Source organism: Dendrobates tinctorius, unplaced genomic scaffold (assembly GCF_039654945.1).
Source record: "Dendrobates tinctorius isolate UK_male_01 unplaced genomic scaffold, ASM3965494v1 ptg000016l, whole genome shotgun sequence".
Classification (NCBI taxonomy): Eukaryota; Metazoa; Chordata; class Amphibia; order Anura; family Dendrobatidae; genus Dendrobates; species Dendrobates tinctorius.
This window is the reverse complement of record NW_027361684.1, coordinates 5,133,289-5,153,319: the sequence shown is the minus strand read 5'-3', so window position 1 is coordinate 5,153,319 and position 20,031 is coordinate 5,133,289. Positions and strand designations below refer to the sequence as shown.

General features: G+C 43.2%; 1 protein-coding gene across 1 annotated transcript in view; it reads left to right on the top strand.

Moving 5' to 3' along the window:
- The window catches only part of TRPV1 (transient receptor potential cation channel subfamily V member 1), an 84,341-nt gene extending 64,594 nt beyond the window's left edge, over positions 1-19,747 (top strand). The window contains exons 11-16 of the mRNA XM_073565304.1: positions 104-269; positions 6,931-6,997; positions 12,544-12,854; positions 16,701-16,828; positions 18,071-18,189; positions 19,370-19,747. Coding sequence (XP_073421405.1) covers positions 104-269; positions 6,931-6,997; positions 12,544-12,854; positions 16,701-16,828; positions 18,071-18,189; positions 19,370-19,527 — 949 coding nt within the window. The 3' untranslated portion in view covers positions 19,528-19,747. The remainder of the gene's footprint in view (positions 1-103; positions 270-6,930; positions 6,998-12,543; positions 12,855-16,700; positions 16,829-18,070; positions 18,190-19,369) is intronic.
- Positions 19,748-20,031: the final 284 nt, after the last annotated feature.

The window sequence follows — 20,031 nt, the reverse complement described above, 5'->3', positions numbered from 1 at the left end:
GGATCTGGGAAGTTGAGGTCCTACATGGTGGAGGTACCCAGTAAATTGAACCCCTTCCTATTATCTGACCCTTATAATGTTTTTTTTTTTATATCTTCTCTAGTTTTTGTCAGTCAGTTTTTGTCTTGATGTCCACTTTCTTGTACTTTCTTGGGAGACATGAGTACGTGGCGTTTATGGTCATCTGCTTAGCATTGAGCTGGGTCAATGTGCTATACTTCACCCGAGGCTTCCAGCAGATGGGAATTTACGCAGTGATGATTGAGAAGGTTGGTGACGTTCCTATCCATGTTTGTTGTGTCCACATGGTTAACATTTACCTATATGGATTTAGTAAATGTTAATGACCGCACAATTACCTCTAGACATATGTCCATTTCCTTTTTACATCAGGATGATGGGTGGGTGTGATAGTAATAGACACCTGTCACCAGGATAGCCATCTTTACATTCTTTATTCTTGTAAGATGCCCTAATAATAGTAAATTACTGACTATAGAAAAACTAGATTAAAAACACATGTGACATGCACAAATGTGAACAAGTCGGTCGGACAGTGTTCACACCACCCACTGACTGAAACACAAGAAGAAAACACAGAATGACAAATGTGCAAAAATACTCTGCAGTAAAAAATATAACAGTAGTCAGCAAGTGCTGGTAAAAAGATGATAACAAATACAGGGTATTTAGTCGATACGTTTCTTGCAAAAAATGTATACAAAGCCACTCCACCTCGTCACGGTAACCCTTAACGGAGCAGTCCCTATCTAATGTATTTAAAACCTGAACATATTGTGAGGTAGCGCTGTCATTCACATAGGGGATCACTCACTTGCAGCCACAAAACCAGATCCGGCACGGGTTTTCCATAAAACAATCATAGTCCCTTCGGTTTATTCAGCATCATAAACCATCAAAGCAACAGAAAACAACATATAATCAGCATAGCGTCCATTACAGAGTTTCCCTCTGTTATCCTGTAGTTATATAAGTTATGCACTGCTCAATGCGCAGGCTTTCTAGCCACCAAGTTATCTCACCCTGTCAGGGTTTCCTCATGCTGCTTCACCATGCTGCACACGTTCATTCCCTCCAGGGAACTATCAGGCACACGTCGCCATTACTCACAGCCACTTCACATGCTGTTTAGGCAGGAAGCCCCATCTCAGCGGGACCTTCCACACTGGACCAACCAGGTCCCTGCATTCACCTCATGTGACCTACCCTGGCCACCTTATATGGTCCGTAGCCACGCCCACCGGGTCACATGGCTATGACCTCATCACAGGTCCTTGAACCATTCACACACTTTTATAACAACGTTCTCAAACACACCCCCTGGGTGGGTTTGTAGGTAACTGGGCCTGCCCGTCTCCCCAGTTACCTGGAGACTTCTCACACTTCAACACCTCAGCAATATCATTGCTGATCAACACACACATAAGTCTCCATCCCAGGCCACCCACCTTGAGATATATAACGGTCCTTCAGGATTCTGCCACTCATCCTCTCTCTTGGGACATCCACACAGCGCCCCCTAGCAGACACAGTGGTCTCTACACCACATACCTCCCCCCTCTGTTCAAACTTCTGGGGTTGAACACACAACATTACACCAGGATCTCGAGACTGGGCATTCATTACACCTTGCCCCACAGGTTGAGAGAACCATCTCCATCTGTCATACGGCCTCATTTCTACGTTAGGCCTCCCCCGCCCCCAGCGGTCCAAACATTGGCCTTGATCCTTGGCCCTCCAGTCACAGTCTGTCTGCGTCATCAGACACTGTTTAGTCACCACCCTCTCCCTGTTTGTTCCGTTCCCCGACCAGCTCCCCCAGTTGGTACAGTCATCAGTCTTAGTTAAGCCTACTGATTGAGTCTGACTCATTCAGCGTCTCACAGGAACTACGGTCTTTCAACTTCGTCCTGCCAGTTGAACTACCACTTGTTGACATTCTTCGGCCAGCTGCCATGTCACTTCTTGGAGGAACCCTTCGGGTCCTTACATCTTGGGTTGAAGGCGGCCGCCACCTGGTGTTCCGTACCTCTTTATTGATTCGCCGACGGTCCAGCCTCAACTGCTCAATCTCTTGCAAGTACCCCACTCGATACTCCAAGAGCATCCGAAAGTTTCTCAGGCTTTCCACGGAGCCAACCACCATGACGGGAATCCTACCCTCTTCACTGGATGTCTGGTCTTCATCGTCAGGAGGGCTCCTCACCCTCACCACACCGGAGATATTCACAAGGTCTTGCATTAACTTCCCTAATGTTCCAATGATTATCCCAGTCAAACTTTTGGGTACCGGAGCTACATCTTTCCGCAAACCCAGCCGATCCATAGCCTCCCTTGCTAACTCTAGGCTTCGAGCAGCTTTCATATTACTCCACCTGACCAACTGTTTGGTGTGAAGACATTGCAGATGCATGTTTTTCAGGTCAGCTACCTGCTTTGCTGTGTCTTCCCTGGCTGATACTATCACCAACTGCCGAGTCTCAGGTGTCCAGAGCACCTTACACGCCTTGACCGCCTCTTTAAAAGCCTCATGCACACCTTCCTCAGCACAGGCTTCTTGCATGTCCTCTGATTCATCAATCACAAACTTAAAGGTTGTGGCCTTGCTCTCTTCTTGGCCAGGAGGCTCTGGCTTTACCACGGACACTTCCCTCACTACAGTTGACCCAACCGGGTGACTGTCTTCTTCAGTTCTCAGCTCCTCAATTTCTCGAGATCTCATTTCTTCCCGACCCTCTGCCAAGACGGGCACCGGCAGCTTCGTCCCACCACCAGTTGGACCCAGCCGCTGTACATCTTCGTTCAAGCTCTTCTCCCGCAGAAGACCTTTTACTACTCCTCTGAGTGCTTCCATCTCTTCCCTAAGGGTCTTGTTCACACTTTGCCAGGTGGACAGGTGACCTCTGAGCTCCAAGACTTCTTTCTCAAGCCCCTCCACCCTGTGCTCAGCCATTTGTCTCAGGACTCTTTCTCGTTCGAGATGTTCTTCCACTGTCTCTTTTATTGTCTGTATCTCATGATCTTGTTCTCTTTTGGCCAGCACATGTCGCACCACTACCTCTTTAATTATATTATCAAAGGATACTACTGGGTCAGTCCCGTCAGTCTCATCTCCCAGCCCACCATCCGTCATGTCACGACACGTCAGGTCCATAAGTTGGGCAGATGTACTTCTTCTTCCGGTCAGTTTTACCTCTGACCTGTCCACGTCAGGAGGCGTCACTGTCTCAGTGTCTGCTGGCCCCACAGTCGAAACGTCGCCAGTGTCCTACCATACGTCATTAAACAAAACAAAGTCCCGGCCCCTCTCCAAGGCATAGACTAAGTCTGGTGGTATACCGCCCCCTTGGCACTCAACACTATGGGACGGGTCAAACATTACTCTGTCTACCGCATAGTTCACCATGACCCCATGTTTACAGCGAACCTGGGCCATTTTCTCGGTCAGCCAGAAAGTGAGCGAAATTCCTGTCAGAGTCACCTGACTCTTTGAGTCCAGCCGACCAGAAACTCTTTTCCGGTGCAACATCACAGTACACACCTGCGGCCCATCGTTACTATCCTGAAAGGATATCCCACATTCTGACCAAGTCATACACACACACTGCGGTTCCCCAGACATACCCACTTAGGTACCCAGTGCTGTCATTTCTTCAAACTCGGCCCCTTTCTGGACCACCACCCCACTTTGGGTCGCTGCCCCCTCCTGGGACTCCACCCCTTTTTGGGTTACCACCCCAATTTGGGTCACCGCCCCCTCTGGGACTCCACCTCTTTTTTGGTTACCACCCCAATTTGGGACTCCACCCCCTTTTGGGTTACCACCCCGATTTGGGTCACCGCCCCCTTCTGGGACTCCACCCCCTTTCGGGATCTCCCCATGTCCGTTATACCGGTCTTTTCAAACCACAGTTCACACCACACAGTTTATGTCTCTTACGATACCACACAAGTCCTTGTTGGCACCACCACAGCTCCTGCTGTCACCGATCACCGACATGTCCGGCTGTCGTTCACACACAGCTGCTGGTGTCACCTTTGTAACCCCGCCGAGTTACCGGAAGCCGCTTGTCCCCTTCGTAACCCCGCCAAGTTACAGGAAGCCGCTTGTCACCTTCTTGACTCCCACTGAGCCACCGCAGGCTGAGTTGAGAAAAAAAAAACACAGCACAAAACTCACGTGTCCTGTCCTTGTGCTATTCAGGACGTCCGTCTCCTCTCCTGAGACCGTCCAACACACAGGGCGCACCGGGTGCGATTCAGGGAGCGACCCTCCTCCCAGGGTCTCCCCACACACCAGCCTCACCAGGTCCAGGGGCTCGGCGGGTGCTCTTCAGGACATCTGTCTCCGCCTGAGACTGCCCCAACACCCACGCCTCACCAGGTCCAAGGTCATACCACGTGCTCCAGGGATCCGATTCTTCTCCCAGAACCTCCCAACACTGACCCTCCAGGACCTTGCTCACTGAACCCTCCAGGTACACAGTCTTTCCCACTGACCCAGGTCAGTACAACACGAACACCTGTCCGTTATCTGTGTCGGCCACACAGATGCTCGGGTACGTCTTATCCGCAGAGGCACCCTAGCAATCACCAGTCTCTTTCTCACTGACCTGCTGTCAGTATATCACTCGGCTTTCACAACCGTCAGCCCTCCTGGCTCAGCGTTTCCAGCACTGCACCATGTGCTTTGGAAACCGTTGCTCTTAGCAACCGAATTTTGCAGTCCTCTTCCGTTGCTCCTAGCAACAAGGCTACAACATTGCCCATAGCATTCTCCACCAATTGTGAGGTAGCACTGTCATTCACATAGGGGATCACTTGCTTGCAGCCACAAAACCAGATCCGGCACTTCGCTTTCTGATGTAGGCACGTGGTGTAAGACGGCTCTTTATGTGCATGTCACACAAGAGAGGGGTGGGATCTCCCAAACCATGCATAAGCAAGGAAAAAATGTATTAAAAACACATGTGACATGCACAAATATGAACAAGTCGGTCGGACAGTGTTCACACCACCCACTGACTGAAACACAAGAAGAAAACACAGAATGAGAAATGTGTCTTGTGTGACATGCACATAAAGAGCCGTCTTACACCACGTGCCCACATCAGGAAGAGCCTGTCTGAATCCTGCTCATTTAGACACTGTTCATATGTTCAGGGTTTAAATACATTAGATAGGGACTGCTCCGTTAAGGGTTACCGTGACGAGGTGGAGTAGCTTGGTATACATTTTTTTGCAAAAAACGTATCGACTAAATACCTTGTATTTGTTGTCATCTTTTTACCAGCACTTGCTGACTACTGTTATATTTTTTACTGCAGAGTATTTTTGCACATTTGACATTCTATGTTTTCTTCTTGTGTTATAGAGAAACTAGGTCTGAGCTGAAAAAGTAAATCAATGTGTATGCATAATGTAAATGCATATAAACACATGACCTCTACACAGAGAAAACCAAAAACAAAAAACAAATATCCTATAATAAAAAGTAAAAAATAAATTGCAAAAATTGCATGAAGGTGGTAATAATAATAAGGGTATTTAGTAAACATAATTTTGATCAAAAGAATGTTCAAGCCATCCCGCCACGTCAAGGCAACCCTTGAGGGACAGTCCTAACTCTTGTATTTAAAACCTTCCCACTTGTCAAGTGACGTAAATGTGAATAAGGACCGAGGGACTGAACCACCAGTAATAGCATAGGCCAGACATGATCGATTTCCCAACTCCGAAACAGGGCGGTCACACAGAATGCACATTGAACTAAATGAGAAACTAGGTCTGAGCTGAAAAAGTAAATCAATGTGTATGCAAAATGTAAATACATATAAACACATGGCCTATGCTTTTACTGGGTTGCCTTGATGTGGCCGAATGGCTTGTACATTCTTGTGATCAAAGTTATGTTTACTAAATACCCTTTTTATTATTACTACCTTTATGCAATTTTTGCAGTTTACTTTTTACTGTTCTATTTTAGGATATTTGTTTTTTGTTTTTTGTTTTTAGAAACTGAAAATATGTCAACTTTGAGCTGCTTACATAGAAATGTATATGCCATAGGAAGTTCACACAAATCTATTAAAAATCGTCCAATTTTCATCTGGCAAAACTGGTACATTATTCATTCATATGCCATCCATCCGTATGTCCAGACTTTACTTGTGCATGACATCCATATTGGCAGCCATTATTATACTCTAGCAGTTAATAAAGTTTGCAAGTTTTCGTTATGGGATCTGATTTTGCATCCACAGACTTGAAAAGGTGAGTGTCATCCGAAATTATGGAAGAGACGACTGTATGCTGCAATTTAGTTTTTATTTCTACACATACATTCGGTTCAAAACTCATCTGACCACCACTACTGAATAATATTGGTCCTTATGTTGTCTGTATGAGGTCAGTTATTTAACAAAGTCAGGACTTGGAACGAAAATACATTTGTGTGACTTACCCCTACATAGAGCACGGCGCAGTAAGAAAGTGGGTGCAGCTTAATTGAAGCATTCAGGAAGTCCAGGAATATGTCTCTCCCCCAATAATACGCCTTTACATCCCAAACCTTCTGTTCTGAGAACCTATATCAGATTTATGTGTGATAGATATTATTTTATTTAATTTATCATTATATTTATTATGCAGTTTGACATATTGTTTTAAAATTACATTTACAGCTTCTTTAAATGTGGTAGTGAAACTAACATATTTGTAAAAAAAAAATGGCATAAAGCCACATGTGCGATCCCCCTCTAAAGTGTTATTTACGCCTGTGGGAAGAAAAGTGTTACTCTACAATGTCTCTGGTCTTCCTCTTGGTACATTGACTCTTCTTCTACTATACATTGTCTCCCAAAATGACGAGACGATATCATCCTTCACATAATCTTTTCTGTTTTGCAGATGATACTACGGGATATGCTTCGCTTCATGTTTGTCTATATTCTGTTCCTCATTGGATTTGCAGCAGGTATGAAATACAATTCACTTCTATTTCCTAAGAAATCAGCAATTCTTTTAGCAGGTTATTCTGCGTCAGTGTATACTGGAGACTTTATACAGAGCAATTCACTCGCTACTTTACCCGTAAAAATTTCTGTAACATCTCAAAGAGCCGATCAATCGTACTGAAATTTGGACTGTACATACCTTGGTTCACGAGAAACTGATGTTTTAAAGCAGGTGTTGAAAATGTCCGTCGTTTACATCCAAGCACGCCTACAAGCGCCATTCCATATTGTTGAATGTATTCCGCAGGATGTCTGGGGTCATAGCCTGAATTTCTCACGTTATGTTCTCTAGGAGCACCTGTAATGTTTGTGACTTGTTAGTGTAAACCAACCCTTCAAATGGCCCCAGAGGAAAAAAATCTGGTAATAATGAATTGTTTTCTCTTGATCGGGCCCTTTCAATTCCTGAATGACCGTGACTCGGTATGGTCGAACACAACCTTTCTTGGTGGCTCATTGACATGTGGAATATGACACGTGCATTGATTTACATGGAGATGCCAGAAGTCGCTGTTTCACATCTTGAGTTGTTTCCTCAGATATTTTCGGACATCCTCCATCATGCCTGTCCAGTAATGTTCCTCTATTTCAGCTTATTCATCAATGATAGAATACACGGTTTGGATGGCTGATTTTGACCTCTAAACTTCCTTAGAAACTCCCTTTGGCACCTTTTTTAAGGATTCAGATTTCCAATAAGTTTTCACAAACTGTATCTGTACATTGCTAACAAATGAAGACGGAATTCGGCAGGAATGAAATGCAGGCACCACATATAAACTACCGACACTCAGAAAAGCGTGCAGCAAGTCTATCTCATAGTGGAGATGACCTGTGGAGTGACAAGTCGGCAAAACCACTCGGTGCGAGGATGTTTCTCTTTGCTGTCGCTGAGGTTCATTGCACTCTCAATTCTCATGAACCAAGGTATGTACAGTCAAAATTTCAGTACGATAGATCGTCTTTTAGAAGTTACAGCAATTTTTTCGAGTAAAGTATCAAGTGAATAACTGTGTACAATAAGTCATATAAGGTTCCATTTACAAACGTGATATTACTATAGGGAAGTTTCGCTGCTTATAGATGCTGATGCAGTTATAAAGAAGAGACAATTTTCATATAAAAAGTATCAAAGTTATAATAAGTCAAAATATTGTGATTTCTTTTCGGGATAACGTTCATCAGTCAGAGCTCTTTGCTTAAGAATGCATATCACCATCTTGCACAGATATCTGTATTCAGGGTCAGTAGGAGATAATAGAGAGTTCTCTCTAATATACAGGTGAAATAAAACATCCTGTATTTGATACTTTTTAGATTCAAATTGTCTCTTCAGAGAGGAAGATGACTTGAACTATAGTGTCACCTACTGCAAGTAGTTTGACTTTTAGCATTGCGACTTCCAATAGGTGGCACTAGTGGGCAAGTCCTCTTCCTCTCTGAAGAGACAATTTGCATCTAAATATTTTAAAAAGTTATAGTGAGTCAGAATATTGCGTTGGTTACTTGGCAAATTAACGTTCATCAGTCAGAGAGCTCCTTGCTGCAGAAAGCAGAAATTATTGTAATTCTCCGTCCAATTTGCAGTTGGCAGATTAGTAACGTAATGTGGTAATGCTGGTCACTTTTCCATGTTAGTGCCTACTAAATCTATATTTTAACAGATTTTTCAAATTGTTAAAAAAAAAAAAAACTTTAACAAAAATGAAATTCTCCAATTAAATTCCCGCCACAGCATGGCATCGCATAACAGGTCCTCCCACCAGTTTCCTGTTGACCTGGCTGCAGCCATGATGTCCTGTACACTGCCGTTCAAAAGTTTGGGGTCACCCAGACAATTTTGTGTTTTCCATGAAAACTCATACTTTTATTAATCAAATGAGTTGCCAAATGAATTGAGAATCAAGTCCAGTCATTGACAAGGTTCGAAAAAAAGATTTTTTTTTTAAATTATAATTTTCTCCTTCAAACTTTGCTTTCGTCAAAGAATGCTCCCTTTGCAGCAATTACAGCATTGCAGACCTTTGGCATTCTAGCAGTTAATTTGCTGAGGTAATCTGGAGAAATTTCACCCCATGCTTCCAGAAGCCCCTCCCACATGTTGGTTTGGCTTGATGGGCACTTTTTGCGTACCATACGGTCAATCTGCTCCCACAACAGCTCAATGGGGTTGAGATCTGGTGACTGTGCTGGCCACTCCATTACAGATAGAACACCAGCTTCCTGCTTCTTCCCTAAATAGTTCTTGCATAATTTGGAGGTGTGCATTGGGTCTTTGTCCTGTTGTAGGATGAAATTGGCTCCAATCAAGTGCTGTCCACAGGGTATGGCTTGGCGTTGCAAAATGGAGTGATAGCTTTCCTTATTCAAAATCCCTTTTGCCTTGTACAAATCTCCCACTTTACCAGCACCAAATCAACCCCAGACCATCACATTACCTCCACCATGCTTGACAGATGGCGTCAGGCACTCTTCCAGCATCTTTTCCGTTGTTCAGTGTCTCACAAATGTTCTTCTGTGTGATCCAAACACCTCAAACTTGGACAAACTTGGATTTTTCTGTCCATAACACTTTTTTCCAATCTTCCTCTGTCCAATGTCGGTGTTCTTTTGCCTATATTAATCTTTTCCTTTTATTAGCCAGTCTCAGATATGGCTTTTTCTTTGCCACTCTACCCTGATGGCCAGCATCCCGGAGTCGCCTCTTCACTGTAGACGTTGACACTAGCGTTTTGCGTGTACTATTTAATGAAGCTGCCAGTTGAGGACATGTGAGGCGTCGATTTCTCAAACTACAGACTCTAATGTACTTGTCTTGTTGCTCAGTTGTGCAGCGGGGCCTCCCACTTCTCTTTCTACTCTGGATAGAGCCTGTTTGTGCTCTCCTTTGAAGGGAGTAATACACACAGTTGTAGGAAATCGTCAGTTTCTTGGCAATTTCTCACATACAATAGCCTTCATTTCTAAGAACAAGAATAGACTGTCGAGTTTCACATGAAAGTTCTTTTTTTCTGGCCATTTTGAGAGTTTAATGGACCCAACAAATGTAATGCTCCAGATTCTCAACTAGCTCAAAGGAAGGTCAGGTTTATAGCTTCTTTAATCAGCCAAACTGTTTTCAGCTGTGCTAACATACTTACACAAGGGTTTTCAAGGGTATTCTAACAATCCATTAGCCTTCTTACACAGTTAGCAAACACAAATTACCATAAGAACACTGGAGTGATGGTTGTTGGAATTGGGCCTCTATACACCTTTGAAGATATTGCATTACAAACCAGACGCTTGCAGCTAGAATAGTCATTTAACACATTAACAATGTATAGAGTGTATTTCTGAATCATTTAATGTTAATGTTCATTGGAAGAAACTGTGCTTTTCTTTCAAAAATAAGGACATTTCTAAGTGACCCTAAACTTTTGAACGGTAGTGTATATTCTGCATGACTGCTGCAACCGATTGTTGGTCGATTTTTGGCTAAAGAAGCCTCAGGAAAATCCATTTAAAAAAAATTGGCTATGGAGGCTGTGCAGAAGGACAGACTTTAAAATACCTCAGAAGCTTTGCAGCACTGTGTAAGATCTGGTGCATGCGAGAGTTCAGAGGTAGAGGAAGGAGTTACATGAGCCTGCCCGGGAGAGAAGCCCACTGCCAAAATTGCCTATCTGGCATTGGTTAGTATAGCTAGACGAACAATCACTTCAAGGGAGAAATTCTTGTCTTGAAAGTATTTGTTATAATGAACTCAAGAATGCAATAATTATCCATAGAGGCAATGCCATCTCTAGTACTGAGTATATGTCTACTGGCCCAGCTGGTCCCAACTCAAAACAGGCCACCAATATCTATATGTATATTTATTGCACTAAAAGTTGTCACTAGAATTGGAAGCTGAACAGCTCCCAGTAAAAATATATTTTAAAGTAGCGCTTCTACAAAAAGTTCTCGTTGACGTAACTATTGTCTCATGTGCAAAATTTGGACCTGGTCACCATTCTTCCTGTTGGTCAGATGTAGGGCCCTCTGTAGTGTTCTAGATCATAGAATCATAGAATGTTAGAGTTGGAAAGGACCTCCGGGTCATCGTGTCCAACACCCTGCTCAATGCAGGATTCACTAAACCATCTCAGACAGATGTCGGTCCAGCCTTTGTTTGAATACTTCCATTGAAGGAGAACTGACCACCTCTTGTGGCAGCCTGTTCCACTCATTGATCACCCTCACAGTCAAATGCTGTAAAGGCATACTTGTAATAATGTCCCCAACCTAGGCCCCTTCCTTTAATAATGTCCCCCGGTCCCCTTTCTGGTATAATATCCCCTCTTCAAGGCCTCTTACTATAATAATTTCCCTTATCCTGGTCCCTTCCTGTAGCAAGGTCCCCATCCTATAATAATGTCCATCATCCTGGACCCCTCCTTGGTATAATGATCTCCATCCTAGGCCCCATTCTGGTAAAATGACCCCATCAACGGGTCCCTTCCTGGTATAATTACCCCCATTCTCATATAATGACCCCTACCCTGGACCGCTTTCTGGTATAATGACCCCCATCCTATGCCCCTTCCTTGTATAAATGAACGCCATCCTGGTATAATGATGTCAATCCTGGACCCCATTCAGGTATAACGACCCCCATCCTAGTCCCCTTCCTGGTATAAGGACCACTATCCTGGACACCAGTCTGGTATAATGACCCCCTTCATGACCTCTTCCTGGTATAAAGACCCCCATTTTGGTATAATGACCCCCAACTTGGACCCCATTCTGATATAATGACCCCCATCCCGGCCCCTTCCTTGTATAATGACCTTCATCCTGAACCCCATTCTGGTTTAATGACCCCCACCCTGCCCCCTTCCTAATATATCTGTTCTGTTTTCCAAAGCATAAAAAATAAATAATTCTTCTTACCTTCCTTTGTTCCCCCGATGTGCGGCATCCTCTTCTGTAGCCTCTAGCTAACTTCAGTGTTCCGGTGCAAGCAGTACATGACATCACTGCCATGCGCCGCCAGTGACTTGCACACCAGCTGCCAGCTGCCTGCCTCTGACGGGCTGGCAGCGTGTATTGTAGTGCAGGGAGCCGGAGAGTCCCAGTGCTGTAAGACAATTTAGCAGAATGTATTTCCTCAGACGTACATTCCGCTACCATCGATGGCCCCCTTCCCACACCGGCCCAGTCGCACCCTCTGCGACAGCGATCTTTATGCCCCTGGTTGTACCCTTACCCTACTTATGGTAAGAAGGTCTTTCACAGGGGTTACAAACAACTCTGTGGCTCCCGTGAGGGTTATCACAATTTTCCTTGGAATGATTATTATATGTTTCCTTATTAAGGTCCTTTTATATGGGCCGATGATCAACCAAGCTTGCATTCATATGACTGTTCATTCTTGATTATTGACCGATGTAAACAGAACAGTGATAAATAAATCATGTTTCATCTACCTGTCTGCCTATCTAGATATATTGAGAGTATTTTCTGTTTCTGTCATGTCTGGCAGCCTTGGTAACACTTATTGAAGATGGAGATGGTAGGAATGAGAATAGCACCTGTTATGCCAAACGTTGCTGTAAAGCTGATCCGGCATCATATAACAGTTTATATTACACATCTCAAGAACTCTTCAAGTTTGCCATCGGAATGGGAGATATCGAGTTCACTGAGAACTACAAGTACAAGACTATCTTTATCTTCCTGCTCATTACCTATGTCATACTCACCTACATCCTTCTGCTGAACATGCTTATAGCGCTCATGGGGGAGACGGTAAGCAAGATCGCTCAGGAGAGCAAAGGCATCTGGAAGTTACAGGTACTTTCACTCCCAAGATATACATTTTCCTAAATTAAATATTTACTTAATTCATTGTTAAGATGTGGTTTCCGTAAAGGTTTTTTTTTCTCACGTGACACATTAATGTCTGTAAAGCCCTTTGGTCTTAATTTTTAAATGTGAGCTTGGTCCCATGATAGATCTCCTTGTGGGTAGACAGTAAGCACCACCATGTTTATCAGACATCCTGATGATGGGACCAGTGTTGCCTGTGACATCAGCCTAAAGATCTAAACTGAACCTTGCATTTTGATGTTGAATGAGCAGACTATAAGTGATTCTGTATTGCACCTTGGTTTCAAATGTTCAAACCCTTTAATAATGACTGTCAATACTGCTTTTTACTGACCTGAGAAATAAGAGAATAGCATGCCCCGATGGGTGAAAATTCTAGCTGACACCCTACTGCATTCACCACATTCGTTGTTGACACCGATCATGGCCATTGGTGCTGTCAGTAAAGACAGCGTCATCTAGATGTTTAACAGAGGGAAAAAGGATCCCTTTTTAACTTCCATATCATCCAAGGCCAAGTGCATTGAACAAGACTGGATACGTCTAGTCGGAATGTGGCCGGATGTATGAAAATCGCACACTAGCAGTCACAAGATTGCCCGCTCAAAGCGCCGGTACTGGGGAATCCTCACAGCTCACAGAGTAAGCGATGGTAGGGTAAAGTGACATAAAGTGACTGAAGTGCACACGTTGCTGATTTGCCTGTGGAATTTTCTACGCAGATTTTTCCTCTCTTGGCAGGAAATACAGTTAAAAAATCCGCTCGTTTTTGATGAGGATTTTCATGCGTTTTTAATGCGGCTTTGTATGCATTTTTGAAAGCTAAATAAAGATCTATATTTTTTAACAAAAAAAAAAGAATTGTGATGTCATTTTCTTTGTCCTACCTCTTCTTTTACATACTCCATTGAATACCATAATATCATCAAATACCATGTTCACATATAATGTTTACACACCCAAAACAAATGTAAGTGAATATCTATAGATAGATAGATGGATATATCTATAGATAGATATATACCTATAGATAGATATATTTATAGATAAAAAGATATATAATACCAAGGCCAATGTTTATTAAGGAACATAATAAAATGGTACAAAAGAGTTAAAAAAAGACACACACACAAAATGTGTATTAAATGCAATATCTATTTAATTAAAAAAAGGGGAAAAAAATTGCATGGGCTCCCGCGCAATTTTCAAAACCAGAACAGGGAAAGCCAGCAACTGGGGGCCGATGTTTATAGCCTAGGAAGGGGGTAATACCCATGGATCTTCCCAGGCTATTAATATCAGCCCACAGCTGTACAATTAGCCTTTACTGGCTAATAGGGGAGCCCCAAAAAAATGACATGGGGTCCCCCTATAATTAATAGACAGAAAAGGCTGTGGGCTGATATTATTAGCCTAGGAAGGGGCCATGGATATTGCCCCCCCCGGCTACAAACACCAGCTCTCAGCAGCCCTAGCAATGGCACATCTCTAAGATGTGCCAATTCCGGGACTTAGCCTCTCTCTTTACACTGACCTGTAGCAGTGGCATATGGGTTAATAGTTGTGGGGTTGATGTCACCTTTGTATTGTAAGGTCTCATCAAGCCCATGGCTTAGTAATGGAGAGGTGTCAATAAGACACCTATCCATTACTAATCCTATAGTTGTTAAGGAGTTAAATAAAGACACAGCCAGTATAAAGTATGCTAATGATATAAAACACAACACAGTTTACCATCTTTATTATACGCCTAATTCCTGCGACGCCCTCGATCACCTGCAAAAAAGTAAAATAATAAACCAACACAAATACTCCCTGTTCCGACGTAATCCATTTAATAACGAGTGTTCCACGACGATCTCCCTATAGAGCAGTCACATCAGGAGATGTATCTGCTCTACAGGGCCTCCGATGACACACTGACCGGAGATAATCCTCCCGCAGTGTAGTTCATTAGAGTTCTTGCTCTCACTTTACGGCACCACTGCTGTGTGAAAATTTTCTCACACAGCAGTGCCGCAAGTGACAGGATGAACTCCGGTGACCTCTAGGCAGCGAAGTGATGCACAGCGGGAGGATTATCTCCGGTCACTGTACACCAGAGCCTGTTGTGAGTTCATTTTCCCCTTCACCATTGAGGTCTGATGAACTCCCTCTTCTGGTGAAGGAAGGTAGTGAGGCTGATTACCAAGCAGCTGGGCAGGATGATGATGACTGGGTGACGGGAATTACTGACTGGATATAAGGCAGCCGACGCCCTTCTGCCTTGCTGGTGATCTTCCTGAGGGATTCTAGGAGACCAGTCTGATTCCTGCTCCTCAAAAGCTAAGTTTTCTGTTCTACTTTTGCATTTGTGTTTTGGTTTTGTTTTGCATTGTTTTCCTTGATTTCTGCCATTCCCTGCAGGGGTGAGCTGAATTCCTTTTTGCTCTGTCTTCAGAAAATACCTGAGTACTGATATAGTCTTTTTGAAGCCTAGCGTCTTCAGGGATTTTTTCCCTATCAGCTGTTGGCTCTTGTTTTGATAGGGTTTTGGCGGATTACAGACAGCAGCTTTTCTATCCTGTCCTATCTAGTTAGCTTGGGCCCCATCATTTGCTCAGCCTATCTTTCTATCTGTGTGAGTGTTTTTTCATCTTGCTTCACCGTCATTATATGTTGGGGGCTGCCTATTGCTTTGGGGTCTGCTCTGGGGCAGTTTAGATTTCCCTTTCTGTCTTTAGGCTATGTAGTTCTCCGGCTGTGATCGAGGGGTCAAGGGCACCGTAGGAACCCCCCACGGCTACTGCTAGTTGTTGTTGATAGGTTCAGGGGTCTGCAATCCGATAGCTGCCAACTTCTCTGGTTTTCTGGACTTAGCTAGTATTTTTGTTTTTGCCTCCTACGGTGACTCATTCATAACAAGAGCCCCTGTAGAGCGGTCACATCTCCTGATGTGACTGCTCTATAGGGCAGATCATCGTGGGATAATTATTATTAAATGGATTACGTCAGAACAGGGAGTATACTGTTGGTTTATTATTTTATTTTTTTCGCAGGTGATCGAGGGCATCGGGGATTAGCTGTATGGTGAATATGTGTACTGTATGTGTGTATGTGTTTTCCTTTTTTTTTTTTTTTTTTTTTTACACTATTCAACAAAGTAGCCGGATGATGAGACTACTACTGTCCCATCATCGGCTAATGCTGCCACTGTAGCAGACACAGCCGGATGGGACTAATAGTCCCATCGGACAATGCCTGCCTGCACACATACTCACACACACACAGCCGCGCACACACTCGCAGACACACGCACACACAGATACCCGTACACAGCCCCGCAGACACACACACATAGCCTCGCAGACACCCACACACACAGACACCTGCACACAGACCCTCACATCTTTCCCACACACACATAGTTTCCACCCACACACACAGTCTCCACCCACACACTCTTCCTCCTCCCGGTCTGCAGCGTTTTTCACATGCAACTCTGCAGAAAACCGCAAATCTTTTTACACCTGCGATTTTGCTGCGGATTTGACTGACTCAATGGTAGTCAATGGGTGCAGAAACGCTGGAGATCCGCAAAAACAATTTACATGCTGCAGAAAATAAAATACTGCAAATCCGCACATATTTTTCCACAGCATGTGCACAGCTGTTCTGAATTTCCCATAGACTAACATTGGTTGTGCGCTACACTGCGGATTTAATGCAATTCCGTGTGTCCATAAATGCTGCGGATCCGCATCAAAATCTGCAACGTGTGTACATAGCCTAAGGCTGGACAACCCCTATAATTTTTTTTTTTTTTTCTAGAGAGCAATAACTATTCTTGATATAGAAAAAAGTTTGCTGAACTACTTCACAAACAGATACCGGTCTGGAAAATCTGTGCTGGTGGGACTGACACCTGATGGAAAGGAGGATTACAGATGTTGCTTCAGGTAACAGAATTAGAGGCCACATAAATTAATAATATCATGTTGCATATTGTAGTTTGGAGGAAGCAGGCTCCAGATCCCAAATTTTACACCGGAGAAGGAGTGGATGTGGTCAGCAACGAGTAGACAGCGGGGCCATCAAGCAAGAAAGCGGCAGAAATTGCTGTTCATCTGCTGAATTGGTTTGTTATCCCGGACAATCAAAGGGCATATTTCTATGTGGCCAATGTTTATGAAAAGACTGAAGAAGAGAAATAAGTTTTAAATTATAAATTGATTATACTTTCAGCTCCGTTTCAGGGTAGATTTCAGAAAATTATGCTTCAAGGAATTGGGTTGAAATAAATCAAATGAAGGAAAAGCTGAGGATATAGATGGGATGGGGAGGGACAAAGATCAAAAGAGAAAATCAAATGATGGAAATAAAGGAGCATAGTCTGGGTTTGAGTAAAAGCAGGTGTGCCGTAACCCAAAGATAAGAAAGGGAATAAGTTTATTGCCATGGTGTATGTGGGCTGTTCATGGTTGCTTTACAGTATCTACAGGCAGTGTTGGACTGGAGTGAGAGCTCACTAGTGACAATTACTCTGGGGGTTCACACCGGCTACATACAAATATTACAAAACCCTCATTCACAAATTTACCTCTGTATAATAATTAATTGGGTAGTTTGTTAAGTGAAAGATGAGAGGCTGCCCTTGTCTGTACATAGCAAATTAGGCGTATTATGCCAACTACTGCTTATATAGGGGGTGAGGGGCCCACCAGGAAATTCACCTGTTTCCCGGTGGGCCAGTCCAAGCCTTACATATGGATATTTGGCCAAACATTCAACCATATGGGGGTTAGGTGGAAAAGCTGTTAACCAAATTAACCATACATGTGTATCGTGAGTCAGCGAAACGAGCATTACGGCTATTGTAACTGTTTCTGTACCTTTAGACATGTTCAGAGCACTAAAAATAAACTATATACATGATCAAGTACTACACGAAAACAGTATTTGAATAAGTTTGCTAACAAAAATAAAATAACAGTATTTCTAACTCAACTGAAAAGGGAACGTCACATTATGTCACATTATTAATATTACATTAATGTCACATTATCTTGTGGTTCTATTCCACCCATGAGATTTTCTGGAATATCACAACTCGTGTATATTTTTATATTTTTCTTTTTATCTGTTAAATATTTTCCATTGTTTTCTGTGATAATTATGCATCATGTGCTTGTTACTGGCAGAGTTGATGAAGTTAACTGGACCAAATGGAACACAAACTTAGGGATAATCAACGAAGACCCTGGAAATTCTGGGGTCATGAAGAATAATCTAAATAATGCTTCAATCCGGATGGCCAGAGGTAAGGGTGTAATGTCCTGGTACAACATACCATGTGGCAATTAGATGCTTCAGCTTCACCATTAGCAGAACGTTCTTCTTACTGGAATGTAGTACAAGAAGTTCTGCTACCAAACCAATGGGGATTACTCGAAATGTCTTTTAAAGTTATTTTCCCTTCTCTAAGATCTGCTCATATATGACTCAAAATCTTAAATGGAACCAAAATAGAAATCCGTTGTTAGATTTGGATAGCATTCTCTACGTACAGTTAAATACAATTATTTTTTCACTATGAGAATTAGACCGGTAATAGGGGTTGTTCTGGTTTAGGTAAACCATTTTCACATTTAGTATTAGAGAATTCTGAGTTAATAAAGGGGACTCTTTATCTCAACCCGAGTGGTGACTGCAGAAAGCCAACATGTTACCCCCTTATGGCTATGCAGAGCCTTAATCTATACAAAATTATATTAAGAAAGTAATTACTATGGCACTCGGGATGTCTTTGGATTCTTTGAATACAGCATAAAGCTGGCAATACATATGAGATAGCTGTTGGCCAAAAACCATCTGTTCAGCCGTTTATCCCGAGTTCCGCATAAACCTGAGCACTTGGCTTGAACGATCATCAGAGAGGCTGTCAAAAGCGTATCTCCCTTTAAAGTAGAAGGACTGAAAACTGGAATTCTACAGGCCCCCATATACATTATAGGAGTTCGGTCGACAGATGGTGTTTGGGGAAGAAAAGATTCAGCAGGCCGATTATGGACTTCCTATCCTTTAATTCTCTAAGAGATGGACTGCCACAGGAGATGTCTAGTAGCGGCTCTCTCATAGAGAAAAAAGGAGCACTTGACAGTGTGAGTGCTTCTCTATATGGCGGAGTTGGTCGACATAGCTGCCGGCCGAACCATCAGATGAACCATCATTTGGCCGAAAGCTTTCTAAAGTTTATGGGGGGTTTAATTGTCCAATCCTTCTCTTCTGCACCACCATCTGTTGGGAGAGAGATAAGAGGAACCATATATATAAGATGATAGACCCCTTTCTGGTTTGGCTGACTTTAAAATATCTTTCATAAGTCATAGTACAGCGGTTCACTGGATCTTAGATGCGCAATCTGTCCTATCAACCTTCAAAATTTTCTCCACTACTCAGTGACATCATTAATAAGGATTTTCTCATCCTTCTATTCTTAGCGAAAACATGGAAGACCTTTGTGCCACATATAAGAGAATTCAGCATCAAAGGAAAAAGAGCTAAAGAGCCCGGGGAGACCGGTGTACCGCTGCAACCTATATCTGAGGGTATGACGGAACAGGAAACATATGAGGACGGGACAGCGAAGCCACTGTAGACTGGAAAGGCCAAATGGTACATCATCCAGTGTGACGGGGTCTTACTTTTAGCTTGATTACACCCAGGCAAATTACAGACTAATTACCACAGGTCACCAATATAACTAATGGGCTCTCAAAGCAGAATGTCAAATTTTTGTTTCACTAATGGAAATAAACTACTTATCATTGTTTTATCCCTACTGCAATAAAGAGATTATACTATCAGGTTAAAATCAATAGGAGCTGTGGTGGGTCCTTTTTTCTGCTCCTATCCTGCAAATTACATATAGAGATAACAGAGAGGTAGACTTTATGTTCGGGGAAGGGAAGCCATTGTACAATGGTAGATGTAGTTGGGACGCCCTCACACCCAGGGCTGTGGGGTACTTGGTACCGGGCCCGGTGGATATCAGTGGAAGTTGTCACGGTAGCTGTGACCCGGCCCGTGGCCCTGGGCGGGCGCCCATTGTAAATGTTCAGTATGAATGAATAAGTCGTGACGCCACCTGTGGTGTTTGGCA